This window comes from Rattus norvegicus, chromosome 12 (assembly GCF_021556685.1).
Source record: "Rattus norvegicus strain SHRSP/BbbUtx chromosome 12, alternate assembly SHRSP_T2T, whole genome shotgun sequence".
NCBI lineage: Eukaryota > Metazoa > Chordata > Mammalia > Rodentia > Muridae > Rattus > Rattus norvegicus.
In genome coordinates, this window is record NC_141545.1 from 28502519 (window position 1) to 28517864 (window position 15346).

Sequence of the window (15346 nt, forward strand, 5' to 3'; positions counted from 1 at the left end):
CCTGGAGGCTCTCACTGTGCCATTTCTTCAAGTCTAGTGTCTTTGTTTTCCTGAGCAGGATCTTTCTGTGAAGGCTAGCCAGGCCTCGAACTCTAAGTCAGCCTCAAGATTCTCCTGCCGCAGGCTCCTGAGGGCTGGTATTCCAGGCTGTTAGTGCACTCGGCACTCACACTCATTCCAAGGGCAGCCGGAAACCATTTCAATCTGCAGGGCTGGCATTTGCCAGCCGTGATGATGTCACAACCACTCACCCACCCAACTCTGCTCCCACAACCTTGTAGAAAGAAGCAATCGGGTACTAACAAGAAATATTTCAAATAGTTTAATTTTAAAAATACTCTATTCAGTGCTAAAATAGGTCTTCACTTGCTGTTACCCATTTCCATTTTCTTAAACTTCTCTTTTTTTCAGACAAAAAATAAAATCATAAAGTTTAATTAAACATGCAGATTTTAAAGAAAAGGGAACGTTCTAGAAAGTCTGAGCTGAAAGAGTACTGGGGGCAGGTACTGTGGTCAGAACCTCCAATCATGGCTGGGGTTTTCTGTGGCAGGAGGCAGGGATGCTGGAATGAAACAGGTGAAGACAGGAAGCTGCGCGTGTGCGTAGTGAGCGTGAGGAAGCGGAAGGTTCTGGCAGGCACAGGGCTGGGAGCGGCTGGGGCATCCAACAGAGGCCGGCCTGCCTCAGGGAAGGATGCGATCCCCCGTGGGTCTCCTGCCCACAGTGGAAGCCCCTCCCTCCTGGAAGAGCCTCTTCTCCCGTGTTCTCCGCTTCTCTACCGGTCAGTCCCTCTTCCAGCAGCAGCCTGCAGGGCCTGGCCCCGCGGCACAGTCCATACTCTACAGTCTCCATTCAGTTCGAGTAATCTAGGCACTCTCTCTAGGGTGCCCTCCACACCTTTCTCCTCGTGGCGGCGCCAGCAGCTCCGTGCAGTGGTTCGGAGGTGAGACATGAACCCTGTTGCTCTGGCCTACTTGGGGTGCAGAAAAGATGTGAGCGCTCCTCTGCCCAAGAGCAAGCAGACACAAGTGTCAGGGACAGGAAGATGGTGCGACGACCCCACGCCCTCCGTCAGCCTTCTAGCCCAGAGGGCTCCCACGCACAGGCTCTGGACCCTAGTGCTTGCCCGGACCCCAGCATCAGAGCTCGGCCAGACCAGAATGCAATAAATAGAGGCAGGGGCCAGGAGGCGAGGGGCCGGAAGGTGCTAGCTTTCTGACGTGGTCTGCGGCACTACAGGTTGGTCCACACAAAATCGCTTCAAGGGTGGGGCACCAGAGTCCTCCTCTTCCTCAGTGGTCTGGAAGAAACAGGACGGCGTGGTGAGTCATTCCCAGCAGTCCTCGGATTTACCACACTGCCACCTGCAGCCTACGCTCTGCCTGCCCCCAGGTGACCAAACCCTGCCCCAATCTAGAACACAGGGCAGGCTAGCAACCTCTTACCTGGGTCTCTATTGGCACCGGTTCTTCCTTTGTGAGCGTGGGGGGTTCATCTGCAACCTCAGACGCAGGCAGCGAAGGCTCTGTAAGAGCAGCAGTGTCAGCCCAAGGTAAGTCAAGCCTCGGCCTGGGCCTGGGGCAGTTCCTGAGACTGACATCCGGAGGATGCAGGCTCAGCAACCACAGGTGCAGGGTCTAGCTAAGAAGCCCTGTCTCTCACATAAGATGAAGGAAGTTGACCGGATCACAGAGGGCCACCATCCCAGCCTGAGTGAGTGGCAGACACTGGGAGCCAACGTTCACTTGCCATTCTGGACATCACCCTTCCTACCAAGCCTCCCTGGTCTGAGAGGGCTGCTGCATCAGATAAAACAACACATGGAAGGATCTAGAACAACACATGGCCAACAGCAAGCACACAGTATCTACACCAAAATAACTTCCGTTGTGTGGCCAAACAACAGAAGCTAATGAAGGCCAAAGATGCGTCAGGGGGGCATCTTCATGACTCACCCTCAAGGATCTCCTGGCCCAGGGTGGGGGGTTGGGAGTCATCCGTGCGGAAGTCTGAGGTGTGTGCTGGGCTCAGGGACTCGCTCTGCTGGGGGCTGGGGCTTGAGTTGGTGCTGCTGTCCACCTTGAGTTGATAGACATCTGACACAGAACTCTGGTTGCTGTTCTCATCTGGAAACCAAGCATAGTAAGGCAACAGCTGGCACCGCACAAGGAGTTCAGACAGAGTCGCTGGCACAGTTACCATTGCTGCACGCCCCTAAAAGGGGGGCCTGAGTGGGGTTCCCATGTCCTGGGGTGGGGGGACTCTGCAGAGTTTAAGCTAATTTGCTTTGAGACAAGTGTCACTATACAGACCAGGCTGGCCGCAAGCTTACATCCATCCTCCTGGCTCTGCTTCCCCATCCTAATTACAGACGTGATTCACCACACCGGACAAGAACTCACCAAGCAGCAGAACTCATTATGAACTCTTGAGCCTCCTGCCTTCTCCGCCTCTGGAGGGCCCAGAGGCGTGCACCACCACACCTGCTTTTGTGTGGTGCTGAGGACGGGACCCAGGGCTGCATGCATCCTGAGCGCGCGCTCTACCAAATGAGCCACATTCCCACCCCCAGCGTTTTCTATTTGACAATATATAGAACACGCGGCCATAACTTAGCATTGCAACATTTCCAGCTCAGGACTATGGAGCTCTGCTTATATAACCGTGTTTCTGTTGCCTACCAATTACAGCTCCAACCCGGTAGGTAGCTCCTCGCTGCACCGTGGGAGGCAGGGGTGCCATCTGTGCCTTCCCATGGCACAGAGAATGGTAGCACCACGTGTCCTGACCTCAGGGTTCCTGAAGAAGGCAGTGGTGTCTGGAGGTGATCACCTCAGGCTCTCAGACACCAGACTGCCCCAAGGACGAGAGATTAGCACCCGGGGCTCTGTCTACAGGCTTAAGGTCACCAAGTAAGTTAAAAGCTGAGGCATGCACAGTCCCCTCCCCCATCGCCTCCAGCAGGCAGTCTGGTCACTTGCACTTGTTTCTTGCTCCGCAGGGCATCAGCTCAGATCTCCTTGTCACTGGTCTAGCCTGTTGTGACAGCCTTGAATCTCGGTCTTAACCACAGACAAAGCGAACGCTCCAACCCATGCCTGGCTCCTCCTTGGAGAGTGCTCTGTGCCCCTGCTCTTCCGAGGGCAGGCAGAGAGGTTTTTGCCCTCAGGCCTCACTGTCTGCCATTCTTTAACCTTTACCCTGGCTCCAGCAGCTAGAAGCTGACTAAGCACTGTTTCTCCGACCATATTGCTCCCAACCTTCCTGCTGCTGGCTAGTGTGACTTCCCTTTCCAGGTTCCTTGCAAAGTTCCTATATGTTTGTAAAACGCAATGACAGCATCAGTTGCTCTGTGGAGCCCCAGTGTCTGAAGCTTCTACTGGCCCTGGCACACACTGGTCACCCTCTATCACACTCTATAGGCAGTCTCTGTCATTGCCTTGTCCCTGATGTCCCAGTGCCAGACACAGGAAGTACAAACAAAAAGGAGGAGTTGGGGACCAGACTGATGCCTCTCGTTTCCTGGAACCTTCTGATCACTGAATGCCATTCCCTGTGTTCTCGTTCCTGCATGACATCGACCTTGGTGTGGTGGAAGGGGGACAGCAAGGACAACTGCATGCTAGGTATCTCTGCATATGGTTCCTGAGAGACAGTGGAAGGCTGCTGCGGGCTTCCCTCTTCCCAGGACTACTATCCTCCACACTAAAACCAAAGTGGCTTTCTGGTTTTTTGGGTGTGCGTGTGTGACAGAGAAAGCTAAAGTTCTTTTTTTTTTTTTTTTCTTTTTCTTTTTCTTTTTTTTCGGAGCTGGGGACCGAACCCAGGGCCTTGCGGTTGCTAGGCAAGCGCTCTACCACTGAAGTTCTGATTGAGGCCAGTGGCACAGACTTGTAACAGACCTCGTTGGGAGGCTGAGGCAGAAGGATGACAGTTTAAGGTCAGCCTGTGGAACCTACAGAGATCCTATCTCAGAATTAAAGATAGCAGGGCTGCAGGCAGAGCTCAGAGGCAGGGACCTACCCTAGGAAGGCTGTAAATTTAATCCCAAGTACTGACAAAAGGGAAAAAAGAGCAGCCAAGTCTTGTCACCTGTGCACCCTGGAGTGTGCGATTCCTTAAGTGGGGCTGGCGACAACTGCACGGCCTGTACCACACATAGCCTGACAGGATAAAAATGAGGATGGCATAGAACTGCTTCTGACCACAGTGTGAGTGGCGCTGTTCTTTTTCATTTTAATTAATTAATTAATTAATTAATTAATTTATTTATTTATTTATTTATTTATTTTTGGTTCTTTTTTTTGGAGCTGGGGACCAAACCCAGGGCCTTGCGCTTCCTAGGCAAGCGCTCTACCACTGAGCTAAATCCCCAACCCCGCCCTGCAACTCTCTATTTAGACCAGACTGGTCACAGATTCAGAGAGAGCCACTTGCGGGTGAGCTGTCACAGCCTGCGGCAATGGGGTTCGTTATGCTATTATTTATTTATTTATTTATTTATTTATTTATTTATTTATTTATTTATTTATTTATTTTTGGTTCTTTTTTTCGGAGCTGGGGGCCGAACCCAGGGCCTTGCGCTTCCTAGGCAAGCGCTCTACCACTGAGCTAAATCCCCAACCCCCAGTTCCTACTCTTAACCACTGAGCCACTGCCCCAACCCAGTTATTTTGTTTTATTTGAGACAGGGTTTCTTTGTGCGGCCCTGGCTGGCCTCGAACTCAGAGATCCACCTGCCTCTGCCTCTGCCTCAGGTGAGTGCTGGGATTAAAGGCTGGTGCCACCACACATGGCTCCCAGGTGTGCTCTCATTCCCATGATGTCCTTGAATTATTCTGTTCTTAGATTTATCGTATGTGTGTGAGGTTTGGCCTGTGTCTTCATGTGTGCCCCACTTGTGTTCCTGGTGCCTCTGGAACTCAGAAGGCATCAGATGCCCCGCCTGGAACTGGAGTTGTGGATGGCTGTGAGCAACCCTGTGGGCACTGAGAACCGAACCTGGGTCCTTGTGAGAGCAACGAGTGCTCTGAAGCACTGAGCTTGGGGGCCTTCAGTCCCTAAGCTTTCTATTTTCTGAAAGGAAAACGTCAACTCACCCTGGAATTCGAGGAGGAGGGAGGAATTGGCTGAGGCATCGGAGGGAAAACCATTAGGTTCTCGGGCTGCTGTATTATTAGATTTTGATTTTTCTTTCTATAAAAGAAAAAGAAAGAAATACGACACAGGTAAGCAGGACTCACAAGGAGGACAAGGGGACCTGCTATTTGAGAGCCCTCAGAGGTCCGAACAGAAGTAATGTGGGAACTAGGAAGCCAGGAGACAGAGAATGAGGAAGACGCAGGTGACTGCTTCCTCTCGACGCAGCCTCTTTAGCTGTAGAGTGAACGCTGTAGCTGTATCGGAACAGCTGAGCAATGAGTGAGGCTCCTCTACAGCAACATGGCTCTCCTTTGCTCTAACCACAACAGTCAACACTCAACCAGCCCCGCCTAAAAGCCAGGTTTAGAGTTGTGTGTGCGCATGCACACGCACAGGCACACGCATGCGCACATGCGCTGGGATGTAGTTCAGTGGCATAGTGCTTGCATAGCATTTCGTAGCATTCCTGATGCCCTGGGGTTGCATCCCCAACACTGAATGAAGTCAGGTGTAATGGTGCCTGACTGCAATCCCAGGACCTGGGAGGCAAGAAGTTTAAGGTCATCCGTGGATATGAAGGTATACATATATGTATTTGTGTATATATAGCAAGTTTGAGGCCAGCCTGGACTCCATGAGACTGTCCCAAACAAACCCTAAAAACAAAACCTCCCAAATAAAACAAAAAAACAAAACCCAACTAGGCTGGAGAGATAGATCGCAGGAAAGAACATTGGCTGCTTTTCCACAGGACCTGGGTTCTGCACCCACACAGCAGCTCGCGGCCATCTGTAACTCCATTTCCTGGGGATCTGATACCTTTTTGAGCCTCGTGCAGGCACCAGGCATGCATGTGGTGCACAGGCACACCCTCAGTCAGAACACCCACACACTCAAAATAAAAGAATTAAACAAATGAAAATGCCCACAAGAGTTAAACAATTCAATAAGCTAAGAGAGCAGGAGCAAACGAAGTAACCAGAGCAAAATCCCAGAGATTGAGAAACGGTACAATAACTCCTTATACAGGTTTCAGAGGCAACAAAAGTGCCTATTGTGGAAAAGTCATAAATACATCAAAAATGAGTGGAAGGCATAGTAAGCAGATGCATGTTTTCGTTTGTTTGGTTGGTTTTTGAGAGAGACTCCACTATGTAGTCTGGCTAGAACTCTTATGTGTGGTGATTTGAATGAGAATGGTCTCTACAGGTTTATATGTTTCAATACTTGGTCTCTGGTTGGTGGAGGCCAGGCCTTGTTGGAAGAGGTGCTGGCTTGTTCCTGGTCCTCCTGACACTAAGTCATTTGGGAAGAGGGAACTGCAATTGAGAAAATGTCCCCATCAGACTGGCAGGTGGGCAAGCCTGTGGTGCATGTTCTTGAAGGATGATGAGGCCACCTCTGAGCTGGTGGCCCTGAGTGCTATAAGAAAGCAGGCTGAGCAAGGCAGGAAGCAGCACTCCTTCCTGCCTCTGCTTTGGTTCCTGCCTCCAGGTTCCTGCCTTGAGTTCCTGCCAGGATTAGACTGCAACCAGAGAATGACTGGATGAAACCAGAGAGCTGTAAACTAGAATAATAAACCCTTTCTTCCCCAAGCTGCTTAGGATCAAAGGTCTTTAATTACCAATGACAATTTGAAGACAAAGGAGGGCTTTCAGTGTGGGCTTTGAGTTTTCAAAAGACCCCGCCCAGTGTACTCTGCCTCCTGCAGAGCGAGCGCTCAGCTGTCCCAACCACCACACCTTAGCTTGGCCACCACGGTAGACTCTAAATAACCCTCTAGAACCAAAAGTCCAATTAAATTCTTTCTTTTTAAAGTTGCCTGGGTCATGGTATCTCATCACAGCAACAGAAAAGTAACCAAGGCACGGTGCACGCCAGCATGGCCTGGACACCTCTGCCTTTTGAGTGCTGAGATTAAAGGTGTACACCCAGCCCGTGCGGCAGGTTTTAAAACACAAAAGAAGCCTGCAAAATCCCTCAGTAGCAGCCCACTTGAAGACCATGCTCAGGGGCCGAGGACAGTTCAGGTCCTGATAACCAAGTCAACGAGGAAGCCTGAGGGCACACACTGCAGGAATCTGACCATCAATGGCAGCCAGAATGTGCTGGCCACATCAATGAACACTTGTGAGGACAGAGGAGAAGGGGTAACTTGGCACTGTCCCCAGTAAAGAGCCAGGACACATATCCATCTGCATGGAAATGATGGATGGAAGTGGAGCCCTACTTCACACATGTCGCCCTGTCTCAGGTGTCTTCTAAATGGAAAAACAACAGGCAGCCTCTAGATTACATGGAAGATCATCTCTGGGGCCTCGAAGAACGGCCATATTTCTTCTGTTCCCTTCATTATGGGGCCTACCACAGATCTGCCTCCATTTCACTAATTACCCACACCGACCTCAGACTCCCTTTGTAGCCCAGACAGCTGTGAAGCTGTGTTCTTCCTCTTCTGCCTTCTGAATAGCTGTGACTGCAGGCCTGTGGCACTAGGCCCAAGTAGTTGTTGTTTTAGACAGCTATGAGGCCCAGGCTCACGAGCCTCCAGTTGCTGGGATCTCAAGAGTGCGTTACCACACTCAGCAGGAAAACGTCCTTCCGGCTTTAGTTTAAAGGCACCAACTATATTTTCAAAGATTTATTTTTATCCATTGAACACTGTACCTGAGCACTGCAGCTCATACCTGTGATCCTAGCACTCTGGAGGCTAGAGAGGGCTGTACAAGTCCAGGGACAGCCTGAGCTACACAGATTCTGTTGCAAAAATCTCCAAATGAATAAATAAAATGAAACACTCCTAAAAACAAGTTACAAGTGGAAAGATGCATGGACAGCTTAGTGGACAGTAAGCAGAATTCTCACAACTCATAAGGAACAGACTACGTAAGGAACCCGCCAAGCACAGTGATGTGATGCAAGCCTAGAAATTCACCACTTAGACCGCAAAGGGAGGGTGATCAGAAGTTCAAGTCTGTACACTAGACCTGAGACAGCCTGGCTTACATGAAACCCTACCTCGAAAAAGAAACAACTCTGGGACAAATCTCAATACAGGTATACACATGCATTCGTGTTTCCTTTTCTATGGTAGTTTTGTGTTTTGTTTTTTTGAGACACAGTTTCTCTGTGTAGCCCTGGCTGTTCTGGACTTGTTTTGTAGACCAGGCTAGTCTTGAACTCACAGATATCCACCTGTCTCGGCTCAGATTGAAGGCAGCAACCACCACGCCCTGAGGTGTACACCTTTAATCCCAGCACTGGGGAGATAGAGGTGGGAGGATCTATATGAGTTCAGGGTCAGCTAGACCTACATAGCAAATTCCGGAATATTCAGGGCTTAGAAGAAAGACCTTGTCTCACCCTCCCCTACAAAGAAAAAATGTAAACAAAGAACAGACAGAAAAAAAGAAAGTAAATTCTATAGTAGAAGGGAAGGGAAAAACAGGACCAAAGACAACATGGACTGCTACCAAAAATACAGTGCGGAGCAAAACAAGAAACAAACCAAAATCACAACAAAGCAAAATCAAGACACAAAAATAGACACTATATGGTTCATTTTTCAGTTTTCCAATTTTTATTTTATGTGGACGGGTGGACTGCCTGCATATACCGTCTGCACCACACATCTACCTGGTGCCAGCAGAGGCCAGAACAGGTTACCCGATCTCCTGGAACTGGAGTTATAGATGGTTGTGGGCCACCACGTGGGGGCTGGGAACTGAACTCAGGTCCTCCGGAAGAGCATCCACTGCTCAAAACTGCTGAGCCATCTCTCCAGCCCTATGATTCATTTGTATAAAGTTCAAAATCCCTAAAAATGACCAGAGTGGTGGTAAGAAATACATGAGTGGCCACTCCTGGAGAGGAGGACAGACTGGCACGGGATCTTCAGAGTTAGTGATGCTCACTTCCTGGACCCTAGTGTTTCCAACTTACTCACCCAAGACAGGGGATTCGCTGTGCAGCCCAGACTGGCTTAGACTTCCCCGTCCCACTTCAGTCTCCTGAGTGCTAGGATTGGTTACATGTACGCACCACCCAGCTAGACCTAGGCATATATGCCAAGGACACTGGTTTATACTTACTAGACTAAGTTCTGTTTTGAATATGTTTCTCTACATATGTACATACACTTTTTTCTTTCAGTGCAAGGGAAGTTAGAGCCTCAAGCATTAGGCCACACCCCCAGCACACAGAGCCACACCCCCAGCTTTCTTATATATTTTTAAAAGGTTTGTTTACATGTATGAGTCCCTTGCCTGTACGTATGTCTATGCAGCACAAGTGTGCCTGACGCAAGATCCCTGGAACTAGAGTTACAGGCAGTTTGTGAGCCTTCATGTGGGTGCTGAAAACTGAACCCAGGTGCTCTGAAAGAGCAGCAAGCACCCTTAACCACTGAGCCATCTCTTCAGCCCATTATATATTCTTTTTTTTTTTTTTTTTTTTTTCGGAGCTGAGGACTGAACCCAGGGCCTTGCGCTTGCTAGGCAAGTGCTCTACCACTGAGCTAAATCCCCAGCCCCCCATTATATATTCTTAATGAACTAATTATTATGTGTGCACAATGGGGGGGGCACACACCATGGCCCACAGGTGGAGATTTAAGGATAAAGCTCCCTCCCTCCACGCTCACATGGGTTCCAAGTATTGAAATAAGGTTGCTAGGCAAATGCAGCAACCGCCAGCACCTTATCTATCTTTTCCTTTAGGGGACATCAAATCTCTTGGGGCTAGAGTTACAGACGGACGGAGGCAGAGAGGAGGGTGGTGACCAGGAAACTGGTGTAGACCTCATACCCTTCTGAGTCCATGCAGAGCTACCCAGACAGTAGTCTAAAGAGCAAGACGGGGGCTAGAGCCATGGCTCAGTGTAAGCACATTTGCTGCTTTTCCAGAGACTTAGTGGGGTTCCAGCCCAGCACCCACACAGCAGCTCATATCTGTCTGTAACTTTAGTTCCATAGCACCTAATATTCATTTCTGGCCTCTGCAGGCAAAACACACATAAAATAAAAATAAATAATATATATTTAAAAGGTTCTCTTTTCTTAAGATTTATTTATTATATGTGAGTACATTGTAGCTGTTTTTAGACATACCAGAAGAAGGTATCTGATCTCATTACAGATGGTTGTGAGCCACCATGTGGTTGCTGGGATTTGAACTCAGGACCTCTGGAAGAGCAGTTAGTGTTTTGGTTTTTTCTTTCTTTTTCTTTTTTTCGGAGCTGGGGACTGAACTCAGGGCCTTGCGTTTGCTAGGCAAGCGCTCTACCACTGAGCTGAATCCCCAACTCCGCAGTTAGTGTTCTTAACCGCTGAGCTAATAAGTAATATTTTTAAAATGTGGAGGAGCTGGAGAGATGGTCCAGCAGTTAAAGAATGTTGTTTACTGCTCTTTCAGAGGATCTGGGTTTGAGTTCTACCATCTACGGATGGTGACTCTGTTATCTATGACTCCAGTTCCGAGGGATCTGAACCCCTCTTCTGACCTTCCTGGGCATCAGACATGAATATGGTACACTTGTATACATGCAGGCAGCACAGCCATAATGAAAAGAAAAAGCCTATGCAGAAAAAATACAGGTGTTTGCTTTCTGACACCCAGACAGGGGACCGAGGAGCATATTTTACATCTGGCTCTCCCAGGATTCCTTAGTTCCTACCTGGCATACCCTAAACTTTCCAGCCCAGTGGGCTGCCCTTCCCCAAGAGAGTCTTTTCTATATAATCCAGACTTTGTCTATCTGTCTGTCTGTCTGTGTGTCGGTGTGTCTGTGTGTGTGTCTCTCTCTCCACCCTTTTCTCTCCCCATTGTGACTTCTCTGGCCTCTGTCCTTGGGGTCAACGAACTCCCCGGAGAGCAGCTTCCTAATAAACCTGCCTATATATAATCTAATCTGGCTTGCATCAGCTCACTTCACCATTAGAGAAATGACCCATCAACAGGAACGGGGCTGAAGCTACTGTCTAAGTAAAGAGAGGATACAGGAGCAAACGACAAAGGAGCACTTTGCATAGTCCGGGCCGAGGGAGCCTGAGGTCTTTTCAGAAAAGAACTTCCTTTATAACTGAAAGAGGCGAGAAATGGAAGCTAAGACAGTGGTTTCTTTAACTGTTGCCCACCCCCTACTTACCTCCTTGCTATCTGTCACAGGCACCCATTTGAATATCCTCAGGGACGTGTCACCCACAGTCACCCATTTCTTCTCCCTAGAAGATGAGCATTAATTAGGATTAATAAATCACATTTCTTGTTTGTTTACTAACTCTGCTTTTGTGTCTCAAGAGATTGTTCCTTTGATCTCGAATGCCATCAAATTACACCTGAAGGTGGGTTTGTATAAGAGGATGTAACCAGAGTAGGGATGAAAGCCAGGGGTTGGGGAGTGGGGAGGCTTTCACTTGCATTCTTGTAATTTTAGCACTTGGAGGCTGAGGCAGGAGGACTGCCACAAATTGGGGTTGGAGGAAGGCACGAAAGACACTGATTGTGGCTCAGTCTTAACAGGCTTATTAGCATGCACTGGTCCTGACTTTGATCCCCCGCAGACAGAAGTCAGGGAGGATGGTGGAGATAATTTCCAAGTCTCTCTAAACTAGTTTTGTTCATTTTCCATTTAAGGTTCCTCCAAAGGAAGAACAATCACCAGAAAGGAACAGGCAGCAATTGCATGCTGGGTCACTGAGATTACTCACAGAGAAACACTACAGCTTTGTAGCTAGCTGCCTTTTTTCTCTGGCCAGGAACAACAGTGGGAGGCACTAGTCTAGCCTGCCCAAGGCTATGGGCTCCATCCCCAGCATACAAACAAAACTGACCCCTCCCTCAACATTCTTCCTTGTTCCTCCTGAGGTAGAAATGTCAGATTTACCAACGTACTAGCAAAGTAAGAAAACGTTGAGTGGCTTTTACTGAAGATCACCCTAAGGCAAACTATGAAGGCCTCCCAGGTCTCTAAACCCAACCGAACCAAGTGTACCCTCAACTCATTCAGCATTTCTCCTGTGTGTGTGTGGGACTGAAGTACAGGTGTTTGTTAGCTGCCATGTGGTGGCAGGAATTGAATGCAGGTCCTCTGCAAGAACAGCCCAGGGCTTTTAACCACTAAACCATTTTCCAGCCTCCAAACTTTTCCTTATCAGTAAAAAATAAAAGGGGATGGAGACACTTGAGAATTACATAGGAAGCAGAGGCATGCCATAACCCAGCACCTGGGAAGCAGAGAAAGGCGGATCTTTAGTTCAAGGCCAGCCTAGTCTACAAAGTGAGTTCCAAAACAGCCAAAGGTTTTTAAGACACTGATTCAAAACAAACAAACAAAACAAACAAAAAAATCACTCTAGCGGCCTCTTAGCCACTGGGGAAACTGAGGCAGAAGGATCACTGCAAGTGTAAAGCCAGACTGTAGTACTCGGGGAGATCCGGTTAAATAAACGAAACAGGGGTTGGGGATTTAGCTCAGTGGTAGAGCGCTTGCCTAGGAAGCGCAAGGTCCTGGGTTCGTTCCCCAGCTCCGAAAAAAAGAACCAAAAAAAACAAAATGAACGAAACAGTAACGAAATTACTCGTCATTAAGTGAGGGGGAATGGCTCAAAGACTTGGTTCAGAACAGTTTAATGCAATGAAATCCTGACCATTTGTCCGTTAAATCCGGGTTTGCAGTAAGTATTTGCAGAGACGGAGTCCCCTGGGCGCCTAGAGCAAACGGGTGCGCTGGCTAAGGGCCCCAGATCTACAGATATAAGGGATTTGTGTTCCAAAAGTGCCGCGTTTGTAAACTTCCGCTTAATTTCGACCACTTATAGCGCATAAGACTTGGCAACAACGGACATCACTGGACAGTTGCGATGCGCAGGAGCGGAAACCCAGCTGGGAGCCGCCAAGCCGCACTTCCGCGAGGTCCCCGGCGGAAGTGCAACACTGCAGCGCCAGGTCCCGCCCCAGGCAGAGCGGGCCGGAAGCGACTAATGACAGCTAGTGGGAGGGGCTAAGAGCCGACTGTCCTTCTGATTGGCTACTGTGAACGCGGACTCTGACTTCATGCCGACGCCGGCGCGCCCTCCTTTCGCTTTTTTCCTCCGGCCCCCTCCCCCCAGAGGCCGGCCTCTTGGTTCCCACCCTGTCTGTACGTGTCTGGCGATCCTCCGCGCCGGGTTTCCCGCAAACCCACGTCAGCAACCCCCCCCACTCCCGCCCCTCACCATTTCCGCACTTTCTCGATGGCCGCCATCACCTTCTTGATGTCATCTTTGGCCCGGCTACGGGTCTCGGCCCGGACCGAACGGCCGGACATGGCGGCGGCGGGGAGTGGCTGGGGGCCGGGACACTGCTCCCAAGACGCGGGATATCACGCGCCTCACGCGTCGTCGTCCACCCGCTGCCACCGCAGCACGTCACCGCGGCCGTCGCTCGCACCCCCCCCCGTGCGCGCGTGCGCGGGGGAGCGCGCGCACCCTCCCGCCCCTTGGGCCCTTGAGGCCTCAGCGCGCTTGCGCACCCGCCCGGGGGCGTCCCTACTGTGCACCTCAAGAGACCCTTAGACACCTCAGTGGGAGGCCGAACCTAGTGTCGCCCGCACGTGGTGTGTGCCAGGCGAGGCCGCAATGATGTTGGTGGGATGAGATTTCGAAGTCACCACTTTCCCAATCTACTGCTTCCTGGAATTTGCTGTACTATAGACCAGACCAACCTCGAACTTCAGAGCCACCTGACTCTGCTTCTCAGGTGTTGTGTGCCACTGCATTTGACTAGAAACTTTTGTTTCATTTTTGTTTTCCGAGACAGGCTCTGTGTATCCCTGGCTGTACTGCAACTCTCTTTGTAGACCAGGCTGACCTTGAACTCAGAAATCTGCCTGCCTCAGCCTTTGGAGTGCTGCGATCAAAGGTGTGAGCCACTGCACCATTGGGAAGAAAATTTTTAAGTATATATGGTACAGAGGATAATTTGTGGGAGTTGGTTCTCCCTAGTGAGTTTTAGGCTGGCATCAAGTCCTTTAAACCCCTATGACTCCTGGCCCTTCAAGAATTATTTATGCTTTTCATGTTCATGTAACTGGAGACCTGTGTCATCACTGCTTAAATAGCTGTGTTCCAGAGTCAATATCACACCTTTTTCTTTTTGACTTCTCGTCTTCCAATTCTTCACTACCCACCTGGAAATTTCTTCTGATTGAATAAACTACTTTTTCAACATCCGGCTCAAACTGCAGCTTGTCCTGAGTATTTTGTACCTGGCTCATACTTAGCACTCAACTGCCATGGAATTCAGTTCTGGATAACACACGGCTTATGTTCTGTGTATTAGACCAAGTACTGTGGATATAGAAGTGTTTCTCCTTTGAAAGAATTTCTGAATCAGGGATTATGATGAACACATTCAATCCCAGCATGCTGGAGGCAGAAGCAGGTGGATCTCTGAGTTCAAGGCCAGCCTGGTCTACAGAGTGAGTTCCAGGACAGCCAGGGCTGGGGGTTGGGATGGGAGGGGAGAGAACAAAAAGAAAAGAATCGGGTGAGTGAAAGCAGTGCTAACAGACAAAACAAATAGTAGGCATCAAGTGTCCTGGGCACTTGTGACTCAAAGCTGACATTACATGCTCCCATGGTGGTATTCATTTAAATGAACATTGAATTTTTTTAAAGATTTATTTATTTTATTTATATGAGTAAACTGTAGCTGTTCTCAGACACACCAGAAGAGGGCATCAGATCCCATTACAGATGGTCGTGAGCCACCATGTGGTTGCTGTGACTTGAACTCAGGACCTCTGGAAGAGCAGTCAGCGCTCTTAACCGCTGAGTCATCTCTCCAGCCCCATGAACACTGAATTTTACTTGCAGTTCTAGGAAAATCAAGAGTTCAGGATCATCCTTGACTACGTTGAAAGTTCGAAGCCAGTTTGGGCTACACGAGACCTTGTTAAAGAAGAGGGAGAAGAGTGCGTCCCCCCTTCCCCAGTGAATGGGTAGCTTATCCTGAACTTGACAAAGCTGATTTATGATTCTCCGCCTTTCAGATGGTTAAGCATGTTTGCTGGTAGGGGATTCCTAAACAGCTCCCGCCTGGTGAGTGGAAGGGCCCAAGTAGAAATTGCAGGGAAAGAATTACTGTTGAAATAACCTGATCAAAGGTGATGAATCTATTCCTCAAACCCAGATGGCGAATACAAGTGAACCCAGCATTGCCT

The 15346-nt window shown here is 49.3% G+C and overlaps 1 protein-coding gene across 1 annotated transcript; it reads right to left on the minus strand.

Moving 5' to 3' along the window:
• Positions 1–307: 307 nt before the first annotated feature.
• On the minus strand, positions 308–13557 carry Bcl7b (BAF chromatin remodeling complex subunit BCL7B). The gene is made up of 6 exons (NM_001420935.1): positions 13359–13557; positions 11291–11366; positions 5103–5199; positions 1959–2129; positions 1449–1528; positions 308–1303 (listed from the first exon to the last, which is right to left on the minus strand). Exons 1-6 carry the CDS (start codon positions 13448–13450, stop codon positions 1211–1213), a joined length of 609 nt encoding a protein of 202 aa, NP_001407864.1. The 5' UTR covers positions 13451–13557; the 3' UTR covers positions 308–1210.
• Positions 13558–15346: the final 1789 nt, after the last annotated feature.